General features: G+C 44.2%; 2 protein-coding genes across 3 annotated transcripts in view; both read right to left on the bottom strand.

Moving 5' to 3' along the window:
- The window catches only part of LOC141765186 (ATP-binding cassette sub-family C member 10-like), a 90,567-nt gene that overhangs the window by 47,481 nt on the left and 15,220 nt on the right, over nucleotides 1-27,866 (bottom strand). The window lies entirely within an intron of this gene.
- Nucleotides 954-27,858, bottom strand: socs7 (suppressor of cytokine signaling 7). Of its 2 annotated transcripts, XM_074631220.1 has the most exons (10): nucleotides 26,157-27,858; nucleotides 19,519-19,598; nucleotides 14,818-14,922; nucleotides 12,772-12,906; nucleotides 11,931-12,076; nucleotides 10,428-10,596; nucleotides 5,511-5,639; nucleotides 4,768-4,903; nucleotides 3,972-4,115; nucleotides 954-2,828 (listed from the first exon to the last, which is right to left on the bottom strand). In XM_074631220.1, the coding sequence occupies exons 1-9, from the start codon at nucleotides 27,713-27,715 to the stop codon at nucleotides 3,995-3,997; spliced, it is 2,580 nt and encodes an 859-aa protein (XP_074487321.1). In that variant the 5' UTR covers nucleotides 27,716-27,858; the 3' UTR covers nucleotides 954-2,828; nucleotides 3,972-3,994. The 2 variants fall into 2 exon arrangements, with proteins under 2 accessions (XP_074487321.1, XP_074487322.1); XM_074631221.1 differs by lacking the exon at nucleotides 12,772-12,906.

Raw genomic sequence — 27,866 nt, 5'->3', positions numbered from 1 at the left:
CCTGCCCCCTCTCCCTGCCTCCTCTCCCTGCCTCCTCTCCCTGCATCCTCTCCCTGCCTCCTCTCCCTGCCTCCTCTCCCTGCCTCCTCTCCCTGCCCCCTCTCCCTGTCCCCTCTCCCTGCCCCCTCTCCCTGCCTCCTCTCCCTGCCTCTTCTCCCTGCCTCCTCTCCCTGCATCCTCTCCCTGCCTCCTCTCCCTGCATCCTCTCCCTGCCTCCTCTCCCTGCCTCCTCTCCCTGCCTCTTCTCCCTGCCTCCTCTCCCTGCCCCCTCTCCCTGCCTCCTCTCCCTGCCTCCTCTCCCTGCCTCCTCTCCCTGCCTCCTCTCCCTGCCCCCTCTCCCTGCATCCTCTCCCTGCCTCCTCTCCCTGCCTCCTCTCCCTGCCCCCTCTCCCTGTCCCCTCTCCCTGTCCCCTCTCCCTGTCCCCTCTCCCTGCCCCCTCTCCCTGCCTCCTCTCCCTGCCTCCTCTCCCTGCATCCTCTCCCTGCCTCCTCTCCCTGCCTCCTCTCCCTGCCTCCTCTCCCTGCCTCCTCTCCCTGCCTCCTCTCCCTGCCCCCTCTCCCTGCCTCCTCTCCCTGCCCCCTCTCCCTGCCTCCTCTCCCTGCCTCCTCTTCCTGCCTCCTCTCCCTGCATCCTCTCCCTGCATCCTCTCTCAAACTTCCCGGAACGAGTTACTAACTCAAGGGAACAACTTAATAGAAATGTTCTCCTAGGGGTTTAGGGGGTCTAGGGGGTCTAGGGGGGTCTAGGGGTTCTAGGGTCTAGGGGGTCTGGGGGGTCTAAGGGGTCTAGGGGGTCTAGGGTCTAGGGGGTCTGGGAGGTCTGGGGGGTCTAGGGGGTCTAGGGTCTAGGGGGGCTCCGTATAATATAATAATGAGGAAATATATATTAAAAAAATGTAAATATTGAAATGGAAGAAGGAAGCCACACACCAACGTTTATTTTTCTTCTTCTTTACTGAAAACACTGCTTCAGGGTTCTGAGAAATAGAACGAGCAAAATACACCTGGAGGCATTTCAACAAATCAAACTGACAGGTAGAGATGAGTCACGGCAGATATACACACTCTGAGGCAGGGCATTGTGGGAAAAATGTGGTTCCTAACCTCCCAGTACAGGAACGCCAAACTCACAAAGGCTTTAAAACTCTCTTCTGTCTAAATCAGAAAATGTAAAAGATTTATTTTTGTTTCCTTCCCATCAGCATGAGGGCTTTAATCATAAGGACACGTCGTTGATGAAGAATAATAAAATAATAATCATCATCTTAACATTATAAAGAACTGACATGGTTCCCTTTTTGCATTATTTTGTCTTTAATTCCAACGAGCTGTTTGGAATAAAACCGTGTTAAAATCAGCTGTTTGTTTTAATGTAGATTGTATTTTCTTTGGTGTATTTTTCTCTATTCCAGTGAATCAAAGTCCAAATGTAAACAGCAACTATGATGTGTTGAAATCATTTAATAAAAGAGCAACAGATACCAAATAATCCAACAGGAGCTTCAGTAGACCAGAAAGCTCTGCAGCTCCGGCAGCTCCAGGACACCTGGTGCTGAGTATCGGACGCAGCTTATCAACCAGCTGAGCGGCGAGCGAGCTACGTTCATATGATTAAAAACAACAACACTCCTCTACTGGTTCCTTCAGGTGGTGTTGTGTTTACCGTGTTCACCAGTAGAGTCCGTATGAACGTGTTTGTTGACGTTGTCAGAAATGGCGGAGGCCTTGGAAGTTCGTTTTTCGGTGCATAATAAGTTAATATAATTTTAGTTGTATATTATTTTTCTTCTTAGTTTTATATGTCTGAGGAAAATGTTGATATTCCAACGACCTCATCTTCTTCCTCTGTCATTATGTCTTTACATTTCCTGCATTATGTTACCTGCTAGCTAGCTTGCTAAATCGTTAGCCTCTGTGGCTTCTAGTCGCCGACAGTAACGTTGATATTGCCGTTGCTTAGCAGCGGTGTTCTCACGACTTAACCACTTGAACGCCGAGAATATCGTGTACACGACTTCCCGTGTTGCAAACACCAGGTTCATTTAAAGGCAGCATTATAATCAGACTAAATCAAACCATCCAAAGGTTGAGATGTTTGAGTTTAAAGTTTAAGATGAGAGGTTGTAAAGATTTCATCAAATCCTTCCACGTAAAAAAACAAAATAGAATAAAGTCTTGAATTAAATCTTAAACTGATTTTATGTCAGATACGTTTAATTTACATTAGCATTTCATTAGCTCTGAGGCTAACAATTTAATGTAGTTATTTCAAGGCAGAAAATCAAACCCAGTTTAAGGTTAAAGGTCGTCCAACATGGCGGCCTGTCTCTCTAAACCCCCCTCGCTGCCGGGCCTCTGCCGCCGGGCCTCATGCCGCCGGGCCTCTGCCGCCGGGCCTCTGCCGCCCCGCCTCGGTGTGTATATCTCTCCTCTTTTTGACAGCATGGAAGGAAAAACAAGGAAACGGCAGCAAACGACGGTTGTACAAACTGACCAGTGCATTGTGTGTTTGAAAAGTCCAGTTCAGGAGCAAATCAAGTTCAGAATTCTCCTTTTTTGTTTCAGACCGACGGACGCATTCGGCAGGCGAGAACGTCTCTGCGGTCCGTCTGAAGACGAGGCGGCGTCCTCTGCATCTCAACGTCTCGCTGACAGTTTTCCCGCCGTCCGGCCACAAACGCTCGTCCCTCCTTTTTGTTAGTCCGAGTCCAAGAGAGAGGCGGGTCCGTCCAAGTCCAGCTGGAGACACTGAGACACATCCAGGGACTCTGATTGGCTGATGCTGGAAGACTGGCAGACCAGTACAGATCAGTCCTCCATACAGAAACCTGCAGAGACACAGACAGGATGAAGCTGCATTCACATGTGATCAGATATAGTAGAACAAATACATTTCATATGAATGAAATGATGATGATGATGATGATGATGATGATGATGATGATGATGATGATGATGATGATAATGTAGCAGTTCCAACTCTTTCCAAAACCTCCAGCCCTCCACATTCTGCTTCGAAGATGTAGAAGTGTGGCGGTTGTTTGCTGAAACCAATCCTTCAAATATCTCTGATTACAGACACCATCCACGATGTTTGACTAAATGGTAGCAGATTTATTCAAAGGCACCACCAACGTTGTGTAAAATATTCATTAACTCCTCGCCAGAAAACAAAGAAATATTCATTCAGCCAAACAAACAAACGTCACAGCTTCAGCGGCCGTCTTTAAAATGCAATTAACGTTGCAAGACGAAAACACGGACAACTCCCAGACCGTCAATCACAAGGTGACTTAATCATACTTTCAAAATTGTTTTGTGTTAACCAGTGGAAGAAAAAGTTCTCCTACTTAAAGGGACTCAATGTAAGAATCATAAATATCTTGTTAACAGCGAAACCGTGAGGCTAACTCTCCTGCTTTTCATCGCCCTCTCCCGGTTTCCTCCCGGGGTCACAGTTCTCTCGTATTTCTCCTGATTATGGCAAATTTTCTCACTTTTTTTTCCCTTTTCGTTATCTCAACCTGTTTCTGGAACTGAACAGTGTGTATAATCTCTACTGTTTCCACCCGGACAACAATAAGAGCTACACCACCTGTTGTTTCCCGGCGGTAGAGCGCCATCTATGCTCGCGACACAGCGCAGTTTGAGCTCGCCACAGCTATAAACTAAAGCTGTCAGATAAATGTAGTGGAGTAAAAAGTACAATAGTATAAAGTAGCATTAAAATTAAATACGTGAGCAAAGCAAAAGTACCTAAAAATTGTACTTAAGTACAGTATTTGAGTTACTTTCCACCACTGGTGTACTGGTGTCCACTACAGTCCCTCTGAGATGTTTTTTATTCAACCTTTTCCTAACAATTGATTTTTTCGGAAAAGCAGACAAAGTACAAAAAGATGAATGTTGAATGTTTTGTGTAGCCTGTGTAATATATATATGATATATATATATACCCGAGTGACACTCACTTGAGCTGAGAAGATCTCTGCTGCTACGTCTGCGACTCGGCCTGTTGATCTGCTCCCACCGCCCTCCGGATGCTCTTGATTGACAGGTACGTCTCCTCCTCGGGGTCGTAGTAATAAAACTTACTCAGGTAGGATATTAGCGGTCTGGAGAGAGGGGGCGATAAACATGAGAACAAAAATCAACAATCAGCCAAGTGTCTGTAGAGTGTGTTTGTAGTATTAACACTTGTAATATGACATGAATCACTCAGCATAGCGTACTGTATGCTAGAATATTAGCATGGGGCTTATCATCATCATCATCACTAAAATCATGGAGGTCTGAGACAAACTAATTCTCCTGAGGGTAATTTCATTATTATACATAATGTTAAGCACAGCAACAATCCCACTGTGTCTCCATCCGTCTGTGACACAATAAAACGCAACAAAATGTTCATTAAAGAGTTAAAAACTCAACAAAATGTTCACTTAATAGTTAAAAACTCAACAAAATGTTCATTAAAGAGTTAGAAAATCAACAAAATGTTTACTTAATAGCTAAAAACTCAACAAAATGTTCATTAAAGAGTTAAAAACTCAACAAAATGTTCAATAAAGAGTTAAAAACTCAACAAAATATTCATTAAAGAGTTAAAAACTCAACAAAGAGGTAAAGAGACAAACTCTGATGACGCGTTGGGAACCCTGAACCACTGGTCCATGAGTTCTAAAATGATTGACAACAGGTGTGTATACAGTATGTGTCATCAGGTGTGTGTCTGAATGGTCACATGACAGCGTAGCAGCGGTGTACCTGGGCAGTGGAAGCTCCTGGATGTGGTCGATGCGGACCATCTGACGGATGCAGAAGCGACAGAGATGTTGTAGTGACTTCACGTTGCTGAAGCGAGATACAGGATACAGCAGCTGGACCGGGGTGGGAGGAAGCCCTGCAACACACACACACACACACACACACAAACACACACACACACACACACACACACACACACACACACACACACAAACGTATTACTGCACTTAGTCTGATAGATGACCTATATCTCACCTGGGACTCTGATAAATGACCTATATCTTACCTGGGACTCTGATAAATGACCTATATCTTACCTGGGACTCTGATATATGACCTATATCTTACCTGGGACTGATAGATGACCTATATCTTACCTGGGACTCTGATAAATGACCTATATCTTACCTGGGACTCTGATATATGACCTATATCTTACCTAGGACTCTGATATGTGACCTATATCTTACCTGGGACTGATAGATGACCTATATCTTACCTGGGACTCTGATATATGACCTATATCTTACCTAGGACTCTGATATGTGACCTATATCTTACCTGGGACTGATAGATGACCTATATCTTACCTGGGACTCTGATATATGACCTATATCTTACCTAGGACTCTGATAGATGACCTATATCTTACCTAGGACTCTGATATGTGACCTATATCTTACCTGGGACTGATAGATGACCTATATCTTACCTGGGACTCTGATATATGACCTATATCTTACCTGGGACTCTGGAGCGCAGGAAGTAGAGGAATTTGCCGTTCTTGGAGTGCATGATGGCTCTCTCGATGAACTCCACCACCGAGTGGCAGCGATCCTCAAACTTGGGGTGACACCACAAGCTGAACGTCCCTGCAGACGGAGAGGAATGTTTTTCTTTATGTTATCATCTATTAATCATAGAAACATTAAACATCTGTATACAGAAAACAAACAGTCAGACCATCACGTACACGTTATCTGCCTACATCAGCCTCCAAGTTTTAACTGTGATTCTCTTTTTACTGAGAAATTGTATTCTTCTTTCACAGAAAATGCTTCAGCAGAGTGAACTGAATTCATCCTCTGGGGACCTTGAATATACGTTCACAGCAGGGCTGCACATATAATCACATATTAATCAGGATTTTGGCTTCCCACATTTAAATGAACATGATCGACCACGATGTTTAAAATGCGTGCTCCGTTCTGGCTTCACTTTTAGGGAGCGGTCCCGCCCACAGACTGGATAGATAGAGGAGGACGTAGTCACCGTGGCACCATCCGTTGGTTTGTGGGCTGCGGTTTTGAAGCCTTGAGTTCAGCCATCGCCATATTGTTTTTTTGTCATCGCCATCTTTATTTTTGGCCATCACCATATTGGGTTTTGGCCGTCACCATATTGGTTTCTTTCCACCAGCAATGATACGAGAGGGTGGAGCTAAGCACAACCGAATGCTGAATAAGTTAAATGTTCTAATTAAATTGGATGAAGTGAAAACTGTGAAAGGGTTAAAGTTCTCCCAGCCCAAAAGTTCTGGAATAATTTAATTTTTCTTCTCGGAGATAAACTGTGAATAAGGACCGGTCGTATTTTAATGTGAAGATCGGTACATCAGCAGAAATGTAGCTTAACATGGAAGAGAGAGCAGCGCTCGGTTTATTTAAATGTGGAAGTGCAACAAAAAGGATTTGTCCCTAAAATCAACGAATGATCGTGATAAATAATCGTGGCTATCATGTTAGTCCTAATCGTGAAGCCCTATTTCACAGCAATCCATCCAGTAGTGGTTGAGATGTTTGACCTTCTCCATGACGCTTATGTCGCTGCTTAAAATTAATGTTTAGTATAACATTTCAGAATAAAAGCCAGCGGTCTGCGGTTACACACATGCAGCAGAGTTGGTGTGTGTTTGTTGACTTCCTGTTGACTCCTCACGTCAGGCCGCGATGCGTTCATGCACACGTGATGGCGTTGATGTGAACGTGTTGATGTGAACGCGTTGTGTCAGTCGGGGCTGCACGTCTGAATAATGAATGTGTTTCCAGGCATGACTCTATAGCTTTATGATGATGACTCATTAATGTAGAGCCTCGTTTATGGACGTGTGCATGTGTGTGTGTGTGCGTGTGCGTGTGCGTGTGCGTGCGTGTGCGTGCGCGTGTGTGTGTGTGTAACTCATGTATCGTTCATGAGTCACCTTGTTAGCGCTTCACACGTGTGGCGTGTGTGCAGATATGCATGTGGTGTCATGTGAGTTATTCATGCTGCGGTGTCGTAGTGTGACCTTACTGCATCGTGTCGTGTTTGACTTTATTGTGATTTATTTCTTCTCTTGTGGTTTCCTGTTGTTCTCTTCTTGTTATTGTCAGTGTGTGCAAAGCTACAATAATGTGCTTATTATGATATAAATGTAACAGTGTTTGGTTATTACCTTGAAAATATTACATTTAACATGTTTAGAGGTTTATTTAGGAAAGTTTCAAGTATTGTCATAATGCACAACATTGACAGAGAAGCAGTCGTTGGAAATGAAAATCTTGGATGTCAGGCTCCCTCTAGCAACACTCAATTAATATGTATAAAAAGAAAAAACATGGCCGTAAAAAACGAGAATCTAACACATACAAAGTGCAGAAGTTTGAATAAAGGGATAAAATATAACATACATAAAACATAAAATAAAATAATATATATTTGTACAGTAATTGCCAAGTGAATAAACTGTAATGTAAACAGGACATATATCACTTATTTATATGTTTACTACATAAATGTATATGTGTATTGAGAAGTAATAAATATATATATACTGTATATACAAATAATGTTGTATCTTTTTTACTGAGCAGAGCTTGAACGCCTCATAATAATAACTCAGTGGCACCTCCGTTAACATTAGTAACTCTGTTATTTAACCAATCAGGACTGAGCTGCTAACGACAGATAGTGTTGTGTCTTTATACTAAGGAAACAGTCAATAAAGACTTGTGATTTTACTTGACAAAATATTCTGAATGCAATCAAAAGTATTTATTCAAGATAATTCCACAATTCTCTTGTTCGACGCTTATTCTTGCATCACTTTAGTGGCAAAATCTGACTCTTCTGTTGTTGTTAATTAATCACAAACAGCCAACTGACAGGCTGCACAGACAGCTGTGCTTTCCTCCAGTTTCTCTCATTTTCCGTCTCGTCTCTGGATGTTAATAGTTTGGTTCACACTTTTTCAAGGCTATCCTAAAACAGTAGTCAGGTCTCCATATGTTCACTGAACCAGGGTTCTCTTGCTGTAGTTATTGTACTAAAAAGACTGTAACTTTGGAAGTTACCAGTAGATTTGATTAACTCAACATGTCGTCTTTTAATAGTCTTTATGAACAGAAATAATTACAGCAAGCAAAACCTATTTCAATGAAGTAATACATACACTCTGCACCTTGGTTTACTACCGTCTATACTGTACATATCAGATCTATAGTGTATACACTGTATTCATATCATACCTCCAGCTGTTTATAGACTATCCTACTATTAGTATTACTTGTAATTACACTCTGCACAATATATTTAATACCTATACCTGCACTGCTTACTATGATCATACTGTATGTATCTTAGAATATTCATATGTTAATAATATCCATACTGCTCATACTCTATATATCCAATGTATTCATAGCTCTTACTGTTTATTCCACATTCTATATATTATATTATATTATATTATATTACTCTGTACACTTCTGGTTGGACGCTAAACTGCCTGTTCTTGTCTCAGTACTGCAGCCTGTGCAATGACAACAATTGAATCTACTCTAATCTAATTTTATGGGCCATGTGACTATAGTTTTAATACAAAATTAAATGGAAATGTAAACTTATCTTTAAATAAACTGGAATCACAAAGTCTCCAAACAACATTTTGACTTGTCCAAACTAGTTTTTGCCTCAATTTATGTCGACTCTTCTCCACTAATCGGTCATCAGTTAGGTTTTTTATTTTTTAAATGTACGAGAAAAATGTAATCACAAATGTATTCACACACAGCGAAGTCCATCCACTGAGGAAGACCATGAGACAACAACAGTAAGTGAGCCTTGAGTAGTCAGACTACTTCTGTTTCCAGGGTCCAGACTGGACTTTCACACCTTTTCAGATGATTTGCTGTTTCATTAAAGACGGATTTTAAGAGATTATATCAGGTAAAGTTTTATGTTCATATCCATAAAACACAGTATGTACCGGTACGCTGGGTTGTGGTCAGCTTGCATGTGTGCTTAAATGTCGTCTGTGACTCATCGTGGTGGTGTGACATTATACATGGCTGACGTGTGGAATGACCAGCTTATGGATGCACATGTTTCCATAGGCATCGTGTGTGTGTGTGTGTGTGTGTGTGTGTGTGTGTGTGTGTGTGTGTGTGTGTGTGTGTGTGTGTGTGTGTGTGTGTGTGTGTATGTGTGTGTGTGTATATGAGTTGCCGTGAGCATGCATTATGCCTGCATATCTGCACACATATGCCAGCATAATGCAAGATAGGCAGGGAAGTGCTGTACTTTTATATACTTTGTTCTAATGTATTGCCTATTTCAGTGTTTATATTCTGATTGAACTATTTTGAATATCAGTTTATGTTTGGTGTGTGGAGCGGAGCGGAGCTACAACAATAAAACCTTGAATCCTTGAATAAATAGGTTTAAGGTCTAGATTAGTTTAAGGGCTAGGGTTAGGCAGGTAGCTGTGGTGTTTCGGTTAAATTGTTATTATATTAATTTGTTTAATTTATTACACGGCTGTGTTCAATACTTGATTCTGATTGGTCAATCACGGCGTTCTGCGGACTGTAATTTCTTTATAACAGACCGTTGCTATGTATAGCAGACCGTTGCGATGTATAGCAGACCGTTGCTATGTATAGCAGACCGTTGCTACATATAGCAGACCGTTGTTACGTATAACAGACCGTCGCTACGTATAACAGACCGTTGCTACGTATAACAGACCGTTGTTACGTATAGCAGACCGTTGCTACGTATAACAGACCGTTGTTACGTATAGCAGACCGTTGCTACGTATAACAGACTGTTGCTATGTATAACAGACCGTTGTTACGTATAACAGACCGTTGTTACGTATAGCAGACTGTTGCTACGTATAACAGACCGTTGTTACGTATAGCAGACTGTTGCTACGTATAACAGACCGTTGTTACGTATAGCAGACTGTTGCTACGTATAACAGACTGTTGCTATGGGCGCAGTTCTGATGTCGGACTGATGGAGGACCGTTTTTGTGTCAAAATATTGATTTCTTCAGTAAGTAGCCGTGAAATAAGCCCTAAGTAGTAAGTAATAAGTAATAAGTAATTCTTTCACAACAATGACCGGCTCGCTGTACATTATCCCTTGCATATAGCAAGAAGAGTTTACGTGATGTAAAATTCATCTTCTGCAAGTGTTTGCAGCCTAGAATGTAAGACTGTGGAGGCTCTATGCTCACAAGTATGAACACGTTCATCTGTGCGGATATCCACAGTATCACATGCATGTACCGTGCACACTGCTGTCAGTTAGTGTACAGACATGTGATGTGTGTGTGTGTGTGCGTGTGTGTGTGTGTGTGTGTGTGTGTGTGTGTGTGTGTGTGTGTGTCTGACCTCGGTAGTGCTCCATGCGTGTGTGGTGGGTGACTCCCTGCGACCTGAAGCTGAGGCTCAGGATGTATCGGGGGTCCGAGCTGTCTCGGACCAGGAAGGATCCGTCCGGTTTCCCCTTCAGCTTCATCTCCGCGTCCTCCCAGTTCATCGGACCCCAGTACCAGCCGCACTGAGGACGGACCAACAGGAACAATCTCATCTCTTTATTCTCCTCTCCAAAGTTCAAACTGTCACCACAACAAGCCGACATGCTCGTACTCACAGGAGCGTATCTGTGTTCCACAGCTCAATATCCTCGTAATATGACGCATTAAGGAAGCCTTTCAAAGGGTTTCATGTTCTAGTAATGTAAAATGTACAGTTTGTTTCCCTGGGTCATTAGGTTCACGCCACCAGGGTCTGAAGTTAACTTTCTTCACTTCCTGCCACTGTGGCAGGTAAGTCTTTATTTTTGTCTACCACTCAGAAATTGTATCTTCCACTTTTGAAATCTCTGAGCTAAATGAAGGACTAACATTTTAGATCTGATGTCATTCAGTGTTTGATATATTTGACATTATATACATGGTAAATTACAGTGTTGTAATTACACCGTAGCTTCTGGGGGAGAACTATGTTGTACACAGTACCGTACTGTACTTTGTTATCGTCATCTATAGTGGTTGTTTGCATAAAAACACACAATTCAAATGAATATGATTATTAAATATTTGCTTTGATTAAAGTTAGTGTTTGAGTTGGTGTTATGAAGTTAAACAAGTCATAATTCTCTCTCTATTTTTCATTTTATATTTCTGGGAAAACATCTCCTACAAACAACTGGATTTATTCAAGTTTCTCACCAAAACATTTTTTTTTACAAGATTACATTTGAACGCATCATGATAACATTGTAATTTACCTTCGTCCAATAGTAATTTTACTGAGCAGAGCTTGAACGCCTCATAATAATAACTCAATGGCACCTCCATTAATGTTAGTAGCTCCGTTATTTAACCAGTCAGGACTGTGCTGCTAACGGCTGCTAACAGCTAACGTTACTAACCCTCCTTCTGCTGATTCAAACACAGGTTTAACATGCGAGGGTTCAGGTTGTATACGCAGACCCTCCAACGTTTTATACTTCCTCCTTTCGGCTCGCTGCGGTTTGTTTCGGTTGACGGATACGGAACGGATATATATATATAACAATAAAAGCGGTAACTTCCTTCTACCTCCACATAGACTCAAATTTAGCAAATATATTGATTCTGGCATTAAAACATCTATTTAGAAATCTTAAAAAAAAAACTAAAAAGAAATGTGTTACATATTCAAATCGATTTTTTTCCCACCCCATAATATTTTCAGATGTTTTTTTATGACCAGAAGATTAATTAATTATTGAGAAAATAATCAGCAGATTCATCGATAATGAAAATAATCTAAATAATTAGTTCAGCAGGTGCAACACAATGAAAAAGACATATAACGAATGAAACTGAAACTGAAACTGAGTCGTACCTTCTCCAGCTCTCTCAGACTGGCGGTGAAGTTGCTGGCTTCAGACCGCCGCAGGGCGCACAACATGGGGGGCGGAGCTTGTCTGGAAGGGGGCGCAGCATCAGCCGGTGACGGGGTGGAATGAGGGAGGGCCCGGAGGAAGGCGTCTAAATCAGAGAGGAAGAATGTCAGAGAACATTTAAAGGTGCTGCGTGAGGTTAGTTTAACATTTTAATTCTCTTCTTTTTTAATGGAAAGACAAAAATAAACTAAGACGGCGTGTATTCACCGCCACGCTTCAGTGACAGGAAGCGACGGCGTGGAATCACCGCCACGCTTCAGTGACAGGAAGCGACGGCGTGGAATCACCGCCACGCTTCAGTGACAGGAAGCGACGGCGTGGAATCACCGCCACGCTTCAGTGACAGGAAGCGACGGCGTGGAATCACCGCCACGCTTCAGTGACAGGAAGCGACGGCGTGGATTCACCGCCACGCTTCAGTGGCAGGAAGCGACGGCGTGGAATCACCGCCATGCTTCAGTGACAGGAAGCGACGGCGTGGATTCACCGCCACGTCTTAGGGACAGGAAGCGATGGCGTGGATTCACTGCCATGCTTCAGTGACAGGAAGCAACGGCGTGGATTCACCGCCATGCTTCAGTGGCAGGAAGCGACGGCGTGGAATCACCGCCATGCTTCAGTGACAGGAAGCGACGGCGTGGAATCACCACCATGCTTCAGTGACAGGAAGCGACGGCGTGGATTCACTGCCACGTCTTAGGGACAGGAAGCGATGGCGTGGATTCACTGCCATGCTTCAGTGACAGGAAGCGACGGCGTGGATTCACCGCCACGTCTTACCGTTGAGGCTGAGACTGTGCTGGATGGTGGCGTGGGAGGGAAGAGGAGGAGGAGGGAGAGGCAGGGGGAGGGACTGCAGGGAGGCGCCCATAACGCTCACTAGGAAAGGACCCGGCTGAGGTCCGGCTATGTCATCTGGAGGAAGGACAGCAAGGAGACGAGAGAGCAAGGAGGCAAGGAAGGAAGGAAGGAAGGAAAAAAGGGAGGGAGGAAGAGGAAGAGGGAGGAAGGAGGACAGGAAGGAAAGGAGAGAGCAAGAAGGGAAGGAAGGAAGGAAGGGAAGGAGACGAGAGGATTGGAAGGAAGGAGGTATGGTAGTAAGGAAAGGAGAAAGCAAGGAGGGAAGGAAGGAAGGAAGGAAGGGAGGGAGAGGGATGGAAGGAAGGAGGTTTGGTAGTAAGGAAAGGAGAGAACAAGAAGGGAAGGAAGGAAGGAAGGGTAGGAGAGGAGAGGAATGGAAGGAAGGAGGTATGGTAGTAAGGAAAGGAGAAAGCAAGGAGGGAAGGAAGGAAACAAGGGCAGGAGAGAAGAGAGATGGGAGGAAGGAAGTAGGACACGAAGGAAAGGAGAGAGCAAGGAGAGAAGGAAGGAATGAAGGAAGTAGGGAAGGAAGGAAGGAGGGAAGGATACAAGGGCAGGAGAGGAGAGTGACGGAAGGAGGTAGGACAGGAAGGAAAGGAGAGAGCAAGAAGGAAAGGAATGAAGGAAGGGTAGGAGAGGAGAGGGATGGAAGGAGGTAGGACAGGAAGGAAAGGAGAGAGCAAGAAGGAAAGGAATGAAGGAAGGGTAGGAGAGGAGAGGGATGGAAGGAGGTAGGACAGGAAGGAAAGGAGAGAGCAAGAAGGAAAGGAAGGAAGGAAGGAAGGAAACAAAAAGAAAATTCAACATGTGAAGAAAGGAGGAGAGAGGGTGAGGGAGAGAGGGAAAAAGAGAAGAAAGGAAGGAAGGAAGGAAGGAAGGAAGGAAGAAAGGAGTTTTTCAACACCATCAGACAGGAAGTCTCAGTCCACCAAATTAAAAGACTTAATATTGACCAATAAGATTCCTCTATTTAGAAACCATAATGAGAGTATCCGATCAGGGAGGAGATGAAAGTTAACAGACCGACATCGTCTGTTCTGTCTGACAGTAACTATAAATCTTTTAAGTCAAACCGAGAGGATAAAACAGAGAATCTCAGTCGGCTCGGAGCAGAAACCATCTGAAGGGTCAAAGAAGTTATAAATAAGGAGTTGAAACAGGCCCTGATGTTTCTCACATTGTTTACAGTAGATGTATTTCCATATATTAACACACATCAGTGTTGATGCTGTTGATTAGCGGGAAACTCTGATTTGGGTGTTTGGTTTTTGGTGCCGCTGCACAAAAAACACCGGACCAACGTGCTCCTTCTTTTACCGTGATAAGACAGGAAACTCTGTCCTCATCCATTCAGTCAGATTCAAATGAAATCTGTAGTTTGACCTTTCAAAGCTTCTCCAATCAGATTACAACAGAAACATACGACAGAAAACTAAACTGATCAGTAAGAACATGACTGAGAGAGAGAAAGATCTAACAACATCTAAACGTAGACAGGCTGAAATACGATGTAGATGAAGATGTTCACTTGATTATTGTCACTTTGAGTAGGTGTAGTTGTATACGTGGCGTCCACTAGTGAAACATAAATACGAGCTACCTGGTGTTCAGACAGCCCCGTCACTAACGGTTAAAACACAAACACACAGCACAGAAGAGAGAACGATGGAAACTATGAGGCGTCACGACACTATTTCAGTACGAAGCCTCGTTCTGATCCCGTTAAACGGGTTGTGTTTTTTGTTTTTTTATCGTCACACGTTGCTTTAACATTTGTAGGAAAACGCACTAAAAATACGTTGTTGAAACTCGTGCTGAGCGTCACAAAAAGAAAAAGTGAAATTCATTAATGTATTCCCGACCTGCTGTGAGACTGTGTTGCATATCATTTACCATATGACATCATTATGTGTGTCTGTTGAAGGAAGATGATGATGAGGAGGGAACAGGAGGAGAGAAGAGTACCTAACAAACTGAGACTTCGGCGTGGAGGAGGAGGAGGCGTGGGAGGGTGTGGCGTGTTCGCCCCTCGCCGTGAAATATCCACATCCACCAGAGAAACGGTCTCACCTGAAGCCAGAGGACAGAAGAGAGGAAGAGTGACATAAAGAACGGGGCAGTCAAACATAACAGCTGTGTATTTTGCGATAAAAAGCATCAAATTTGGCACAGGAGGTTTATATGTTATGAAAAGATATAGATTGTTATTCAACACCAGAGATTCACATTCAGAAAGAAAAGATGTTAATAATAATGAAATGACGGCTTAATAATTAGCGGTAAATAATGCTTTTTCTCAGGTTAAAAGTTTTAAAAAGCACCTTTAAAAAATAAAGAGGTAATAAAAACGTGTCTGTGATCTTCTGACATCTCATCTGATCAGCTTGAACACACTCTTGGAAATCATCAAGACTCATAAAATCAGCAACATTTAGGAATATTTAGCGCCTATTTGGCCATTTTCAGGAGCCATATTTGCAGCGCCCCGATATCTATATCTTTTCATAACATATAAACCTACATCTGTGCCTAATGGGATGCTTTTATTGCAAAATGCACAGCTGTTATGGATATTTCAGCTGACAGACACCAGAGACAGGAGACCCGGTCCTGGCTGGTGTTTCTGTGATTGTGTGTTGTTCTGTCTGCGCTGCAGTGCCATTAAAGCTGCACCAGGCAGGATGTTGATGGAGAATTACACCCAGCTAATCAGCCTGAATCACTGCAATAAAGAAGGAACATCCCATCCCGGCTAATTGAGATGCTGCAGATTCACTGTTCACCAAAGTGAGATTCTGCAGTCGGGGGATGTTTTACTGGCACGGAAAGAAACAAATTGAAATCCCCACAGCCGAGCTGGACTCTCCCGCTTCACATCTCTTCCTCTATCATCTCTTCAGCTTCTGTTTTTTGGGGTTGTGAAACATCACAGACCGGCTGGGTTGGTAAACACCAGCACACTTCTGCACAGGACTTCTGGGGTTTGAAGTCCCCGTCGCTCCTTTGGGGCCGCCAGCGTGACATGTTGCCTTAGCTTTAATGTTCCTGGCTAATTGGAGGTTAGCTCGTTAAACTACAAAAACCATCATATTCAAGAAGTGGACTTAGTGGAACTGAGATCTGGGAGCGATGTGGGACACCAGCATGTCCTCCTGAGCCCTGCGGAGGTTGTGGGACGATTCTCATAAAGTCAGCTAAATCATTTTTGCCAGCTGAGCTACAGACCTCCTCGCCCTTCTTACCCAGAGGCCTTTGTGTCTTATCTTATCTGGTGCACCAGTTACACAGGCTGACTGGTGAGAACAGCTGAAGGTTGCAGATGTTTAGAAATAAATTTTTTAAACCGGAAATGCTGCCTGCTCTCGTACTTTTTATTATTAGAACTTAACAGGGCATAGAGAATCAATCCACTCTCATGTCTGTCTGTTAAATATGAAGCTTAGCTTAGCATAAAGACTGGAAACAGAGGGAAACAGCTAGCCTGGTTCTGTACAAAGGTAGGTTTAATAAAACCCACAGCTTGATGTTTTTCTAATTGTTTTATAATGATTAAAGGTGCTAAACCAACCCCCCCAGGAAGAGCGCCGGGCTTTGAAGCAAATTTACGTAGTGGCCAAACGGTCGAATTACAACTTCCGTGTCCGTCACGTGATGCCATCGGGCCCAAAAAGACTTTTCCCCGTAGACTTCTATTGGGAAAGAGACGACTGTAACTCAGAGGATCATTTATTTTGAGGTGAATCAACTCCCCAGTCTGAACACTCTGATAGTCCTGATTTAAATCATTAAAACGCACCAACAGCTGAATCCAGAGTTATTTCCCTTCGTCTCTTCATGTGAGTGATACCCAGACCGAGGCTGGAGCGCCAAGCCGTGACGACGGCGTGACGACGGTGTGACGACTGTGACTCCATGACCGAGTCATGTGACCGAGCGGACGCTACTGCGCCTGCTGCGTGGGCCCAATGGATGCGGAAGATCACCGGGTTATTTTTCCACTCGGAGGTCGAGTCATTTAGGCTTCATGCTCTCATAGGACTGAACGGGGGAACAGTGAAAACAACAACAGCAACACTGCTGACAGAGATTACAGAGTTAATCTGAGATTTAGAGAATAAAGTCATAATATTATAAAGTAGTAATTTTACGTGTTATTTTCTTTTTCTTGTAATATTGTGACTTTATTCTGGAGATATCAGATGTTTTTTCCCTCAATGTGGCCCTAATACTCCGTAGTACATTGTCTCTCTGGTCCTCACTGCATTAGACTGATATACTATATACTGAGACTGTAAACTGAGTTACCTTCATCACGATGATCACATGTTTAGCGGCTCCAGACAAATTTTTTTCTTTTTGCCTAAAAGGTCTCTTTGATAGTAAAGGTTGCTGAGCCCTGGTATATTCAGTAGGATACCTTCAAGCTCAACATTTCTGAACGTAGCGAGATGAAACTGTTATCAATCTTCTCATCCGACTCTAACTAAGACACCAAACAAGCGTTTTTCCAAAATGTCCTTATCATTAATGTGAACTATGTCGTCAGCGTGTGATAATCTGACGGCACACCAGCAACAACGACGTGAATTCAACTTAACAAGCACGACGTCGCCATCACTGTACGTACAGACATACTGATATCAGCTGGGAATCTTCACGTATAATTAGCCAATACGACTGCGCTACCCTAAAATATGATTACTGTGAAGAAAGAAGACCAGGTGGAGATGACAGGCCGCCTCTGTCACACAGCGTTAACGTTTCACTTTCCCCAAATGAAACTGAATCCCATAAATCCTGAATTAAAGGTCATCTTTGTTTGTCCCCGTCGGTGTGATGAGGACAAACATCGACAGTGAAGGAAAAAACAAACAAACAAATAGTTTAAGAATGCTCCTGTCTCCCTTTACAAGTTTACTGGAGTTTATGGCCATAATTATTATCAGCAAAATGTATCTATGTCTTATATTTCTAAAGGGGGATACACCAGCCAAAGTCTGGCAACCGAAAAGTCACAATTAGTTATAATTCTTATTTTTTAAATATATATGCCTTTTTAGAAGAGGTGCCTTGGATAGAGGTGGAACTAATATTTATACTGTTGGGCAGCTTGTTTTATGACATTTCATCTCATGAGCTCATTATATGTTTTATATTTTAAATGTTAAGCTGCAAAGTAACTACAGACGTCACATAAATAAAAAGTATAGCCGACAATATTTCCCTCTGAAATGTAGAGGAGCAGAAGTGCAGCTTAAAAGTAGACAAAAATGAACATTAAAACTGTAGTTAAGAAAGACAGAAATGTTGAGTAAATGTAAAACGACAGACTAGTGGACTGAGACCATAACGACCGACTAGTGGACTGAGACCATAACGACCGACTAGTGGACTGAGACCAAAACGACGACTAGTGGACTGAGACCAAAACAACCGACTAGTGGACTGAGACCAAAAAGATGGACTAGTGGACTGAGACCAAAACGACCGACTAGTGGACTGAGACCAAAACGACCGACTAGTGGACTGAGACCAAAACGACCGACTAGTGGACTGAGACCAAAAAGACGGACTAGTGGACTGAGACCAAAACGACCGACTAGTGGACTGATACCAAAACGACCGACTATTGGACTGAGACCAAAACGACCGACTAGTGGACTGAGACCAAAATGACCGACTATTGGACTGAGACCAAAACGATCGACTAGTGGACTGAGACCAAAACGACCGAGTAGTGGACTGAGACCAAACGACCGAATAGTGGACTTAGACCAAAACGACCGACTAGTGGACTGAGAACAAAACGACCGACTAGTGGACTAAGAGGAGGCAGCTCTGATAGTTTCATCTATAAAATATCAGAAACTGGTGAAAAACGCCCGTCACAGTTTCCTATAACACGAGGCGACGTCCTCAAATAGCTTATTTTTTTCTCTTAATCAACAATTCAATATTCAGTTTCCTGTCACATGAAACAGAGAAAAGCAGGACGTCGTCACAACGCTGCAGCTGGAACTGATTATTTGGCACTTTTGCATAAAAATTTCCTTTAAACGATTCATTCAAAATAGCTGATGGACTTTTAAAACAGCCTTTTGATCGTGTTTTATGGTGAATAACGTTAAAGTGACTTCAGACAGGTGGATCAGAGGTGATTACTTGATTTCCGTTTGTTGATATTTGTATTCTTTATTGATATCTAATATTTGCACTCCTTCCCACTTTGTGCTGCAACTGCTGCACAACAGCACAAAATAAAGATCTATCTACTGTATGTCAAACAAACCTCTGATACTCTGTATTCAGAGGTTTTAATTATACTTTTATAAATGCGTCTGCTGTATTGAGTCTTTCCACCACTGGACTTTATAGTGGAGGGAAGAAAGGCAGAACATTTACTCAACATTTCTGTCTTTCTTAAGTACAGTTTTAATGTCATTTTGACTTCTTCCATTTGAAGCTACTTCTTATCTTTTAAGCTACTGAGGTTTCAGACGTACTAAAATATCTCACATGCTGTTTTAGTGTATTAAATAACATGTCATCTTTATTTGCAGAGAGTTTGGAGAGGAGTGTTCTGTGTCAGGGAGGGTTTTTTTAGGCTGTAAAGAAAGAGTTTGTGAGTAAACCAGAGTTAGAAGTGAAGCAGCGAGCAGCTCTTACCGGTGAAAGCAGAGAGGGAGGCAGCGAGGGAGGCAGGGGAGAAGGCACTGTGGGCCCGGGTCAGTCTGGGCTGGCTGTGGCTGCAGGACACACATCAAGACAGGCACAAGAACAAGAAGAAGAAGAAGAAGAGAGTTGGAGTGCAAAGAAGAAGAAGAAAGTGTTAGTGGCTGCAGAGGTTCAGTTTGAGAGCAGTTTTGGGTCCTGCAGCTTCTTCTGTTTGATGCTCTGAGCTCCGGCAGTCAGGACTTGTGAAGCTATGTTTTTTTAATCATAGCCTTCCTCCAGTGTGCCGCTGTGAATAATGACTAAGCAGTGAGAGGGATACAGAGAGGGATATAGAGAGCGATACAGAGAGGGATATAGAGAGGGATATAGAGAGCGATACAGAGAGGGATATAGAGAGGGATATAGAGAGGGATATAGAGAGCGATACAGAGAGGGATATAGAGAGGGATATAGAGAGGGATATAGAGAGCGATACAGAGAGGGATATAGAGAGGGATATAGAGAGGGATATAGAGAGCGATGCAGAGAGGGATATAGAGAGGGATATAGAGAGGGATATAGAGAGCGATACAGAGAGGGATATAGAGAGGGATATAGAGAGGGATATAGAGAGCGATGCAGAGAGGGATATAGAGAGGGATATAGAGAGGGATATAGAGAGGGATATAGAGAGGGATATAGAGAGCGATATAGAGAGGGATATAGAGAGGGATATAGAGAGGGATACAGAGAGGGATATAGAGAGGGATATAGAGAGCGATATAGAGAGGGATACAGAGAGGGATATAGAGAGGGATACAGAGAGGGATATAGAGAGGGATATAGAGAGCGATATAGAGAGGGATACAGAGAGCGATATAGAGAGGGATACAGAGAGGGATATAGAGAGGGATACAGAGAGGGATATAGAGAGGGATATAGAGAGGGATATAGAGAGGGATATAGAGAGCGATATAGAGAGGGATACAGAGAGGGATATAGAGAGGGATATAGAGAGCGATATAGAGAGGGATATAGAGAGGGATATAGAGAGGGATACAGAGAGGGATATAGAGAGGGATATAGAGAGGGATACAGAGAGGGATATAGAGAGGGATATAGAGAGCGATATAGAGAGGGATATAGAGAGGGATATAGAGAGGGATACAGAGAGGGATATAGAGAGGGATATAGAGAGCGATATAGAGAGGGATACAGAGAGGGATATAGAGAGGGATACAGAGAGGGATATAGAGAGGGATATAGAGAGCGATATAGAGAGGGATACAGAGAGCGATATAGAGAGGGATACAGAGAGGGATATAGAGAGGGATACAGAGAGGGATATAGAGAGGGATATAGAGAGCGATATAGAGAGGGATATAGAGAGCGATACAGAGAGGGATATAGAGAGCGATACAGAGAGGGATATAGAGAGGGATATAGAGAGCGATATAGAGAGGGATACAGAGAGCGATATAGAGAGGGATATAGAGAGGGATATAGAGAGGGATACAGAGAGGGATATAGAGAGCGATACAGAGAGGGATATAGAGAGGGATATAGAGAGCGATATAGAGAGGGATACAGAGAGCGATATAGAGAGGGATACAGAGAGGGATATAGAGAGGGATACAGAGAGGGATATAGAGAGCGATATAGAGAGCGATATAGAGAGGGATATAGAGAGCGATACAGAGAGGGATATAGAGAGCGATACAGAGAGGGATATAGAGAGGGATATAGAGAGGGATATAGAGAGGGATATAGAGAGGGATATAGAGAGGGATACAGAGAGGGATATAGAGAGGGATATAGAGAGGGATATAGAGAGGGATATAGAGAGGGATACAGAGAGGGATATAGAGAGGGATATAGAGAGGGATATAGAGAGGGATACAGAGAGGGATATAGAGAGGGATATAGAGAGGGATATAGAGAGGGATATAGAGAGGGATATAGAGAGGGATACAGAGAGGGATATAGAGAGGGATATAGAGAGCGATATAGAGAGGGATACAGAGAGGGATATAGAGAGGGATACAGAGAGGGATATAGAGAGGGATACAGAGAGCGATATAGAGAGGGATACAGAGAGCGATATAGAGAGGGATACAGAGAGGGATATAGAGAGGGATACAGAGAGGGATATAGAGAGGGATATAGAGAGCGATATAGAGAGGGATATAGAGAGCGATACAGAGAGGGATATAGAGAGCGATACAGAGAGGGATATAGAGAGGGATATAGAGAGCGATATAGAGAGGGATACAGAGAGCGATATAGAGAGGGATATAGAGAGGGATATAGAGAGGGATACAGAGAGGGATATAGAGAGCGATACAGAGAGGGATATAGAGAGGGATATAGAGAGCGATATAGAGAGGGATACAGAGAGCGATATAGAGAGGGATACAGAGAGGGATATAGAGAGGGATACAGAGAGGGATATAGAGAGCGATATAGAGAGCGATATAGAGAGGGATATAGAGAGCGATACAGAGAGGGATATAGAGAGCGATACAGAGAGGGATATAGAGAGGGATATAGAGAGCGATACAGAGAGGGATATAGAGAGGGATATAGAGAGGGATATAGAGAGCGATGCAGAGAGGGATATAGAGAGGGATATAGAGAGGGATATAGAGAGCGATGCAGAGAGGGATATAGAGAGGGATATAGAGAGGGATATAGAGAGCGATACAGAGAGGGATATAGAGAGGGATATAGAGAGGGATATAGAGAGCGATGCAGAGAGGGATATAGAGAGGGATATAGAGAGGGATATAGAGAGGGATATAGAGAGGGATATAGAGAGCGATATAGAGAGGGATATAGAGAGGGATATAGAGAGGGATACAGAGAGGGATATAGAGAGGGATATAGAGAGCGATATAGAGAGGGATACAGAGAGGGATATAGAGAGGGATACAGAGAGGGATATAGAGAGGGATATAGAGAGCGATATAGAGAGGGATACAGAGAGCGATATAGAGAGGGATACAGAGAGGGATATAGAGAGGGATACAGAGAGGGATATAGAGAGGGATATAGAGAGGGATATAGAGAGGGATATAGAGAGCGATATAGAGAGCGATATAGAGAGGGATACAGAGAGCGATATAGAGAGGGATACAGAGAGGGATATAGAGAGGGATACAGAGAGGGATATAGAGAGGGATATAGAGAGCGATATAGAGAGGGATATAGAGAGGGATATAGAGAGGGATATAGAGAGGGATATAGAGAGCGATATAGAGAGGGATACAGAGAGCGATATAGAGAGGGATACAGAGAGGGATATAGAGAGGGATACAGAGAGGGATATAGAGAGGGATATAGAGAGCGATATAGAGAGGGATATAGAGAGCGATACAGAGAGGGATATAGAGAGCGATACAGAGAGGGATATAGAGAGGGATATAGAGAGCGATATAGAGAGGGATACAGAGAGCGATATAGAGAGGGATATAGAGAGGGATATAGAGAGGGATACAGAGAGGGATATAGAGAGCGATACAGAGAGGGATATAGAGAGGGATATAGAGAGCGATATAGAGAGGGATACAGAGAGGGATACAGAGAGGGATACAGAGAGGGATATAGAGAGCGATACAGAGAGGGATATAGAGAGGGATATAGAGAGGGATACAGAGAGGGATATAGAGAGCGATACAGAGAGGGATATAGAGAGGGATATAGAGAGGGATACAGAGAGCGATATAGAGAGGGATACAGAGAGGGATATAGAGAGGGATACAGAGAGGGATATAGAGAGCGATATAGAGAGCGATATAGAGAGGGATATAGAGAGCGATACAGAGAGGGATATAGAGAGCGATACAGAGAGGGATATAGAGAGGGATATAGAGAGGGATACAGAGAGGGATATAGAGAGGGATATAGAGAGGGATATAGAGAGGGATATAGAGAGGGATATAGAGAGGGATATAGAGAGGGATATAGAGAGGGATACAGAGAGGGATATAGAGAGGGATATAGAGAGGGATATAGAGAGGGATATAGAGAGGGATATAGAGAGGGATATAGAGAGGGATACAGAGAGGGATATAGAGAGGGATATAGAGAGGGATATAGAGAGGGATATAGAGAGGGATATAGAGAGGGATATAGAGAGGGCGACGAGCCACAAATGGTCTGAAAAATCTCTGCATCAATAAAAAGTTTTTGGGATGTTTGAGAGAAGGCCGATAAACTGCCGGCTGAAGGAGTTAAATCAAGAAAACAATAATAGACAATGACATGGCTGGACTCTGAGTGAGTCCTCAAAACAGTCACATTGGGTTGCTTCTTCTAGAGCGACTGTTTGTAACTTTTTAAGCGTATAAATCTACTCAGACTCCAACACAAACTCCAGTGAAGCACCTAAACCTCTTGGTTGTATCTAGTGAAGCTGTTAAACATTTGGCCGCGGTCGGAGGACGCGGGGGAGACCGTAGCTTTGGTCTCCAGGACCGGAGTCTCTGCTGTACTCTGCTCCTCTGCCTGCCTTCACTCACACACCGCGCTCGTTCCTCGCTCAGCTCGCTCCACCTCTCACGTGCATGCTGCTCACTCCACACTGCAGAAGAGTTAGTTTAGCTCTGAGAATATCTAGTGAATGTTCAGTGGACGTTTGTGCAGAAATAACTGCTGCAGCTCCTCCAGACCAACAGAGGTTTCCCGTGTCTTGTGAAGTGACGGGGCTCCGCAGAGAGAAACGTTATCGTCTCCGACCAAAACTCCGGCGTCTCCCCCGTTCCCTCCGGCCGCGGTCGGGAGGCTGAGGCGGGAAAAGCCAACACTAGGATCAGCATTGATTCATGGAGAGACCTTGGTCTGGTCAGCTAACATTACTGCCAAGCAGCTGAAATATAGAGTGATATTGTGCTTTTAGCTGACGTGTGTCTCCTCACTGTGTTGAGTGATGCTCCTTCATGTCTATGTAGAGCGAGCACAAGCGCCAGCAACAGGACGCTGACTTTAGTTGACTTAATGGCCACAGGTGAAGCTGTTAACAACACATTATGATTCTTACAAACAGTCCCTTTAAAATACTGAATGCTTTTCCTCCTGCTGATGTCTTCCTGACCTGTCTTTGAAAACAATCTCCCATTTTGGGGAGTTCTTATTACCGATCTAAAGACATCAGACGGAACTCATGAACGGACATTTGAAAGCAGAAATATTGCATATAATATGTCTGGTTATAAAGTGCAGCACTGCTGGTTCTGCAGTTTTACACCGGTTCAGATCTTGGCCTTGATTGCTCCCCTGGCATGAGGGTTGCCTTCACTGACAGTGGGAAATAAGAAGATGACTGTTTATGGCCATGTACTTTAGGACTTTAAGAACTTTAAACATGCACTATCTGCCTTTAAACATGCACTATCTACCTTTAAACATGCACTATCTACCTTTAAACATGCACTACCTGCCTTTAAACATGCACTATCTGCCTTTAAACATGCACTACCTGCCTTTAAACATGCACTATCTACCTTTAAACATGCACTATCTACCTTTAAACATGCACTATCTGCCTTTAAACATGCACTATCTACCTTTAAACATGCACTACCTGCCTTTAAACATGCACTATCTGCCTTTAAACATGCACTATCTACCTTTAAACATGCACTATCTACCTTTAAACATGCACTATCTACCTTTAAACATGCACTACCTGCCTTTAAACATGCACTATCTACCTTTAAACATGCACTATCTACCTTTAAACATGCACTACCTGCCTTTAAACATGCACTATCTACCTTTAAACATGCACTATCTGCTTTTAAACATGCACTATCTGCAACCATCTTGGACTCTAACCACTGGCTCACGTTACACTTACTTTACACTATACATCCTATATACCTCTTTATAGACTGCACATATGTACATATTACATTTATTTATTGACGGACTGTACACACTATGTTCACCCATTTACTCTGTATCTTTTATATCTCTATTATTGTTTTTATAATGTGTGTTTACCTTTACCTCTCCTGTGTTTCACTCTGTTTGCTGATGTTGCTGCTTTGACACCTGAATTTCCCTCCAGGGATTAATAAAGGTTCATCTTATCTTATCTTATCGTATCGTATCTTATCTTACACTGTTAAGAATGTCCCAGTAAAATAACAGTAAAGAACTGGCAGCAGGGTTTGCCTTTATGTTATTGTAAAATTAACATTATTATATTGTTGCTGAAATGTACAGCTTTGTACTGTTAATGAATAATACTGTTTGCTTTTTTATTAATTCCAGTATTTTACAGTTCATTTACTGTTTAAAGATACATTATATAGCTGTTTTTCACCTTTCTTTTACATTATCTTACTGATTTGTTTTAATGCACTATTTATTTTTTGCATATATTTTAATAAACATTATTTTGTGCCTAGATGAATAGACTTAGCAGGTTACAGACAGGAATAGTCACACTAAATACAATTAAAGGCACTATATAAGGCTATAATAGACTTGTTGACACTTTTCCCAAAATGATATTTAGTTAAGAATGCATTATAGTTCAGTTATTCATTTAACAGCTTTTCTTTAGTATCAGTAACGTTTTGATCAATAACAGGTTCATACTGTTGACAGAGTGTTTACGGTGTGTCTGATGTGGAGCTGCTCACCTGTCTGCGTCCTCAGCTCCAGGTGAGCTCGCCATGTCCAACAGACTGCCGGCAGAAGACACCGAGTAGGACACGGAGGGTCTCTTGTCCAGCAGGTGGTTGGAACCGCTGCAGCTTTTAGTCCGGAACAGTTTACTGAGGCGGATCTTCAACGAGCCCTTTTTGGACTTCACCGGGACTTTGAGCGTCTTGTCCCCGCCGGACCCGGACCCGGACCCGGACCCGGGCCAGCCGGTGGGTGACCGGTCCGCTCCACCACGCCTCCTGCTGGGGGTCGACACCTGGCTCAGGTTCGGGCTGGTGGTCCACGGTGAGTTCTGGACAGGTGTGTGTGACTGTGACGTGGCTGACACCTGAGAGACCACCTGGGAGTCTCCGGAGAGCCGGCTGGATGGAGTCCCGGTCCCGGTGCCGCCGTGCAGGCTGCACACCTGTCCGCCCAGGTGAGTCACCTGTCCGCCCAGGTGAGTCTCCTCCACCTGCCTCCTCAGCTGCTCCTGGAAGCTGCTGATGGAGAAAGACCCGGACATCTTCTGGACTATTTCTCTTTTCCTGTTGAGTAGAAACTCTCTGCGTCCGTCCTCGTCCTCTGGGTCCTGGTCCAGGTCCTGGTCCAGGTCCAGTCCGGATACATCCCCGCTGCCCAGCCCCTCCAGAACCAGCAGAGCATCGCTGGTCTCTGTGGGGTCCTCCCCGGGTTCTGGTCCTCCTCCTGCCGGTCTGTGTGCCCCCCCCTGACACGCGCACTCTCCGGCTTTCAGCAGCATCTTCGGAACCGAGCCGACCCCCAGCTCTCCGAACCTCCGGGCCAGCTCCAACACGGCTCCCTCCCGGTCCCGGTCCCTGGAGGCGCAGCCCCACTTAGAGTCCACCATGAGCGGGTTGGATCTGTCCGACATTAAGGGCCAGTCTGGGGGGGTTCTGATGAGCCGGTTCCGACCGCAGAGCTCCGCAGAATCCTGCAGCTCTGCGGTCCGGTCCGGCTGCAGAACGACTCCGGGTCTCAGGGTGTTGTTGTTGACAGCAGCCGGGCCGGAGCAGCCGGACCCAGGGAGGCTCTGCTGGTCCAAACCCAGACCCAGAGCATCCCTGGGCTGGTTCCGATGGGGCCGGTCCAGGTCCAGCTCCAGCATCCCGTCTGCGGTGCGCAGGATGCTGGAGAAGAGCAGCAGCTGAGGCCGGAGGCCGGGGCTGAAGCCCGGGGCCTGCAGGGGGCTCTGCGGGGGAGGAGGAGGGCTCAGCGGGGTTCGGCTCTCCGGACCTCCGGTACCGGTACCGGGCCCGGTTCCGATGTCAGGTGCAGCCGTGCAGTCGCTGCTCGGCGTCGCTTTGTTCAGATGCTCGAGGCCTGCAGTCGGATCTCTGCTGATCTCCAGCCCCGACAGACCCAGCACCTCCTTCCCCAGCCCGATACCGGTACCGGTCCCCATCCCTCCTCCGCCCGGCTGCAGGTTCCCGTTCTCCCGGTCCAGCAGCCGGTCGTCCTCGGCCGCGGACACCAGACGCATCAACACGAAGTCAGGCGACAGAATATCCTGCTGCTGCGCGTTGTTCATCATGATTCCTCCTCAGGATTCAGATCTGCTCTTCACACAGTCACATAGCGAACCGAACCGAGGAGGACATTCTGTCGCTCCTAGAATAAAGATCCTGCTCCTAGAATAAAGATCCTGCTCCTAGAATAAAGATTCTGCTCCTAGAATAAAGATC

Source organism: Sebastes fasciatus, chromosome 3 (assembly GCF_043250625.1).
Source record: "Sebastes fasciatus isolate fSebFas1 chromosome 3, fSebFas1.pri, whole genome shotgun sequence".
Taxonomy (NCBI): Eukaryota; Metazoa; Chordata; class Actinopteri; order Perciformes; family Sebastidae; genus Sebastes; species Sebastes fasciatus.
Note: the sequence above shows the minus strand (reverse complement) of the source record. Positions and strands in the feature narration are given on the sequence as shown.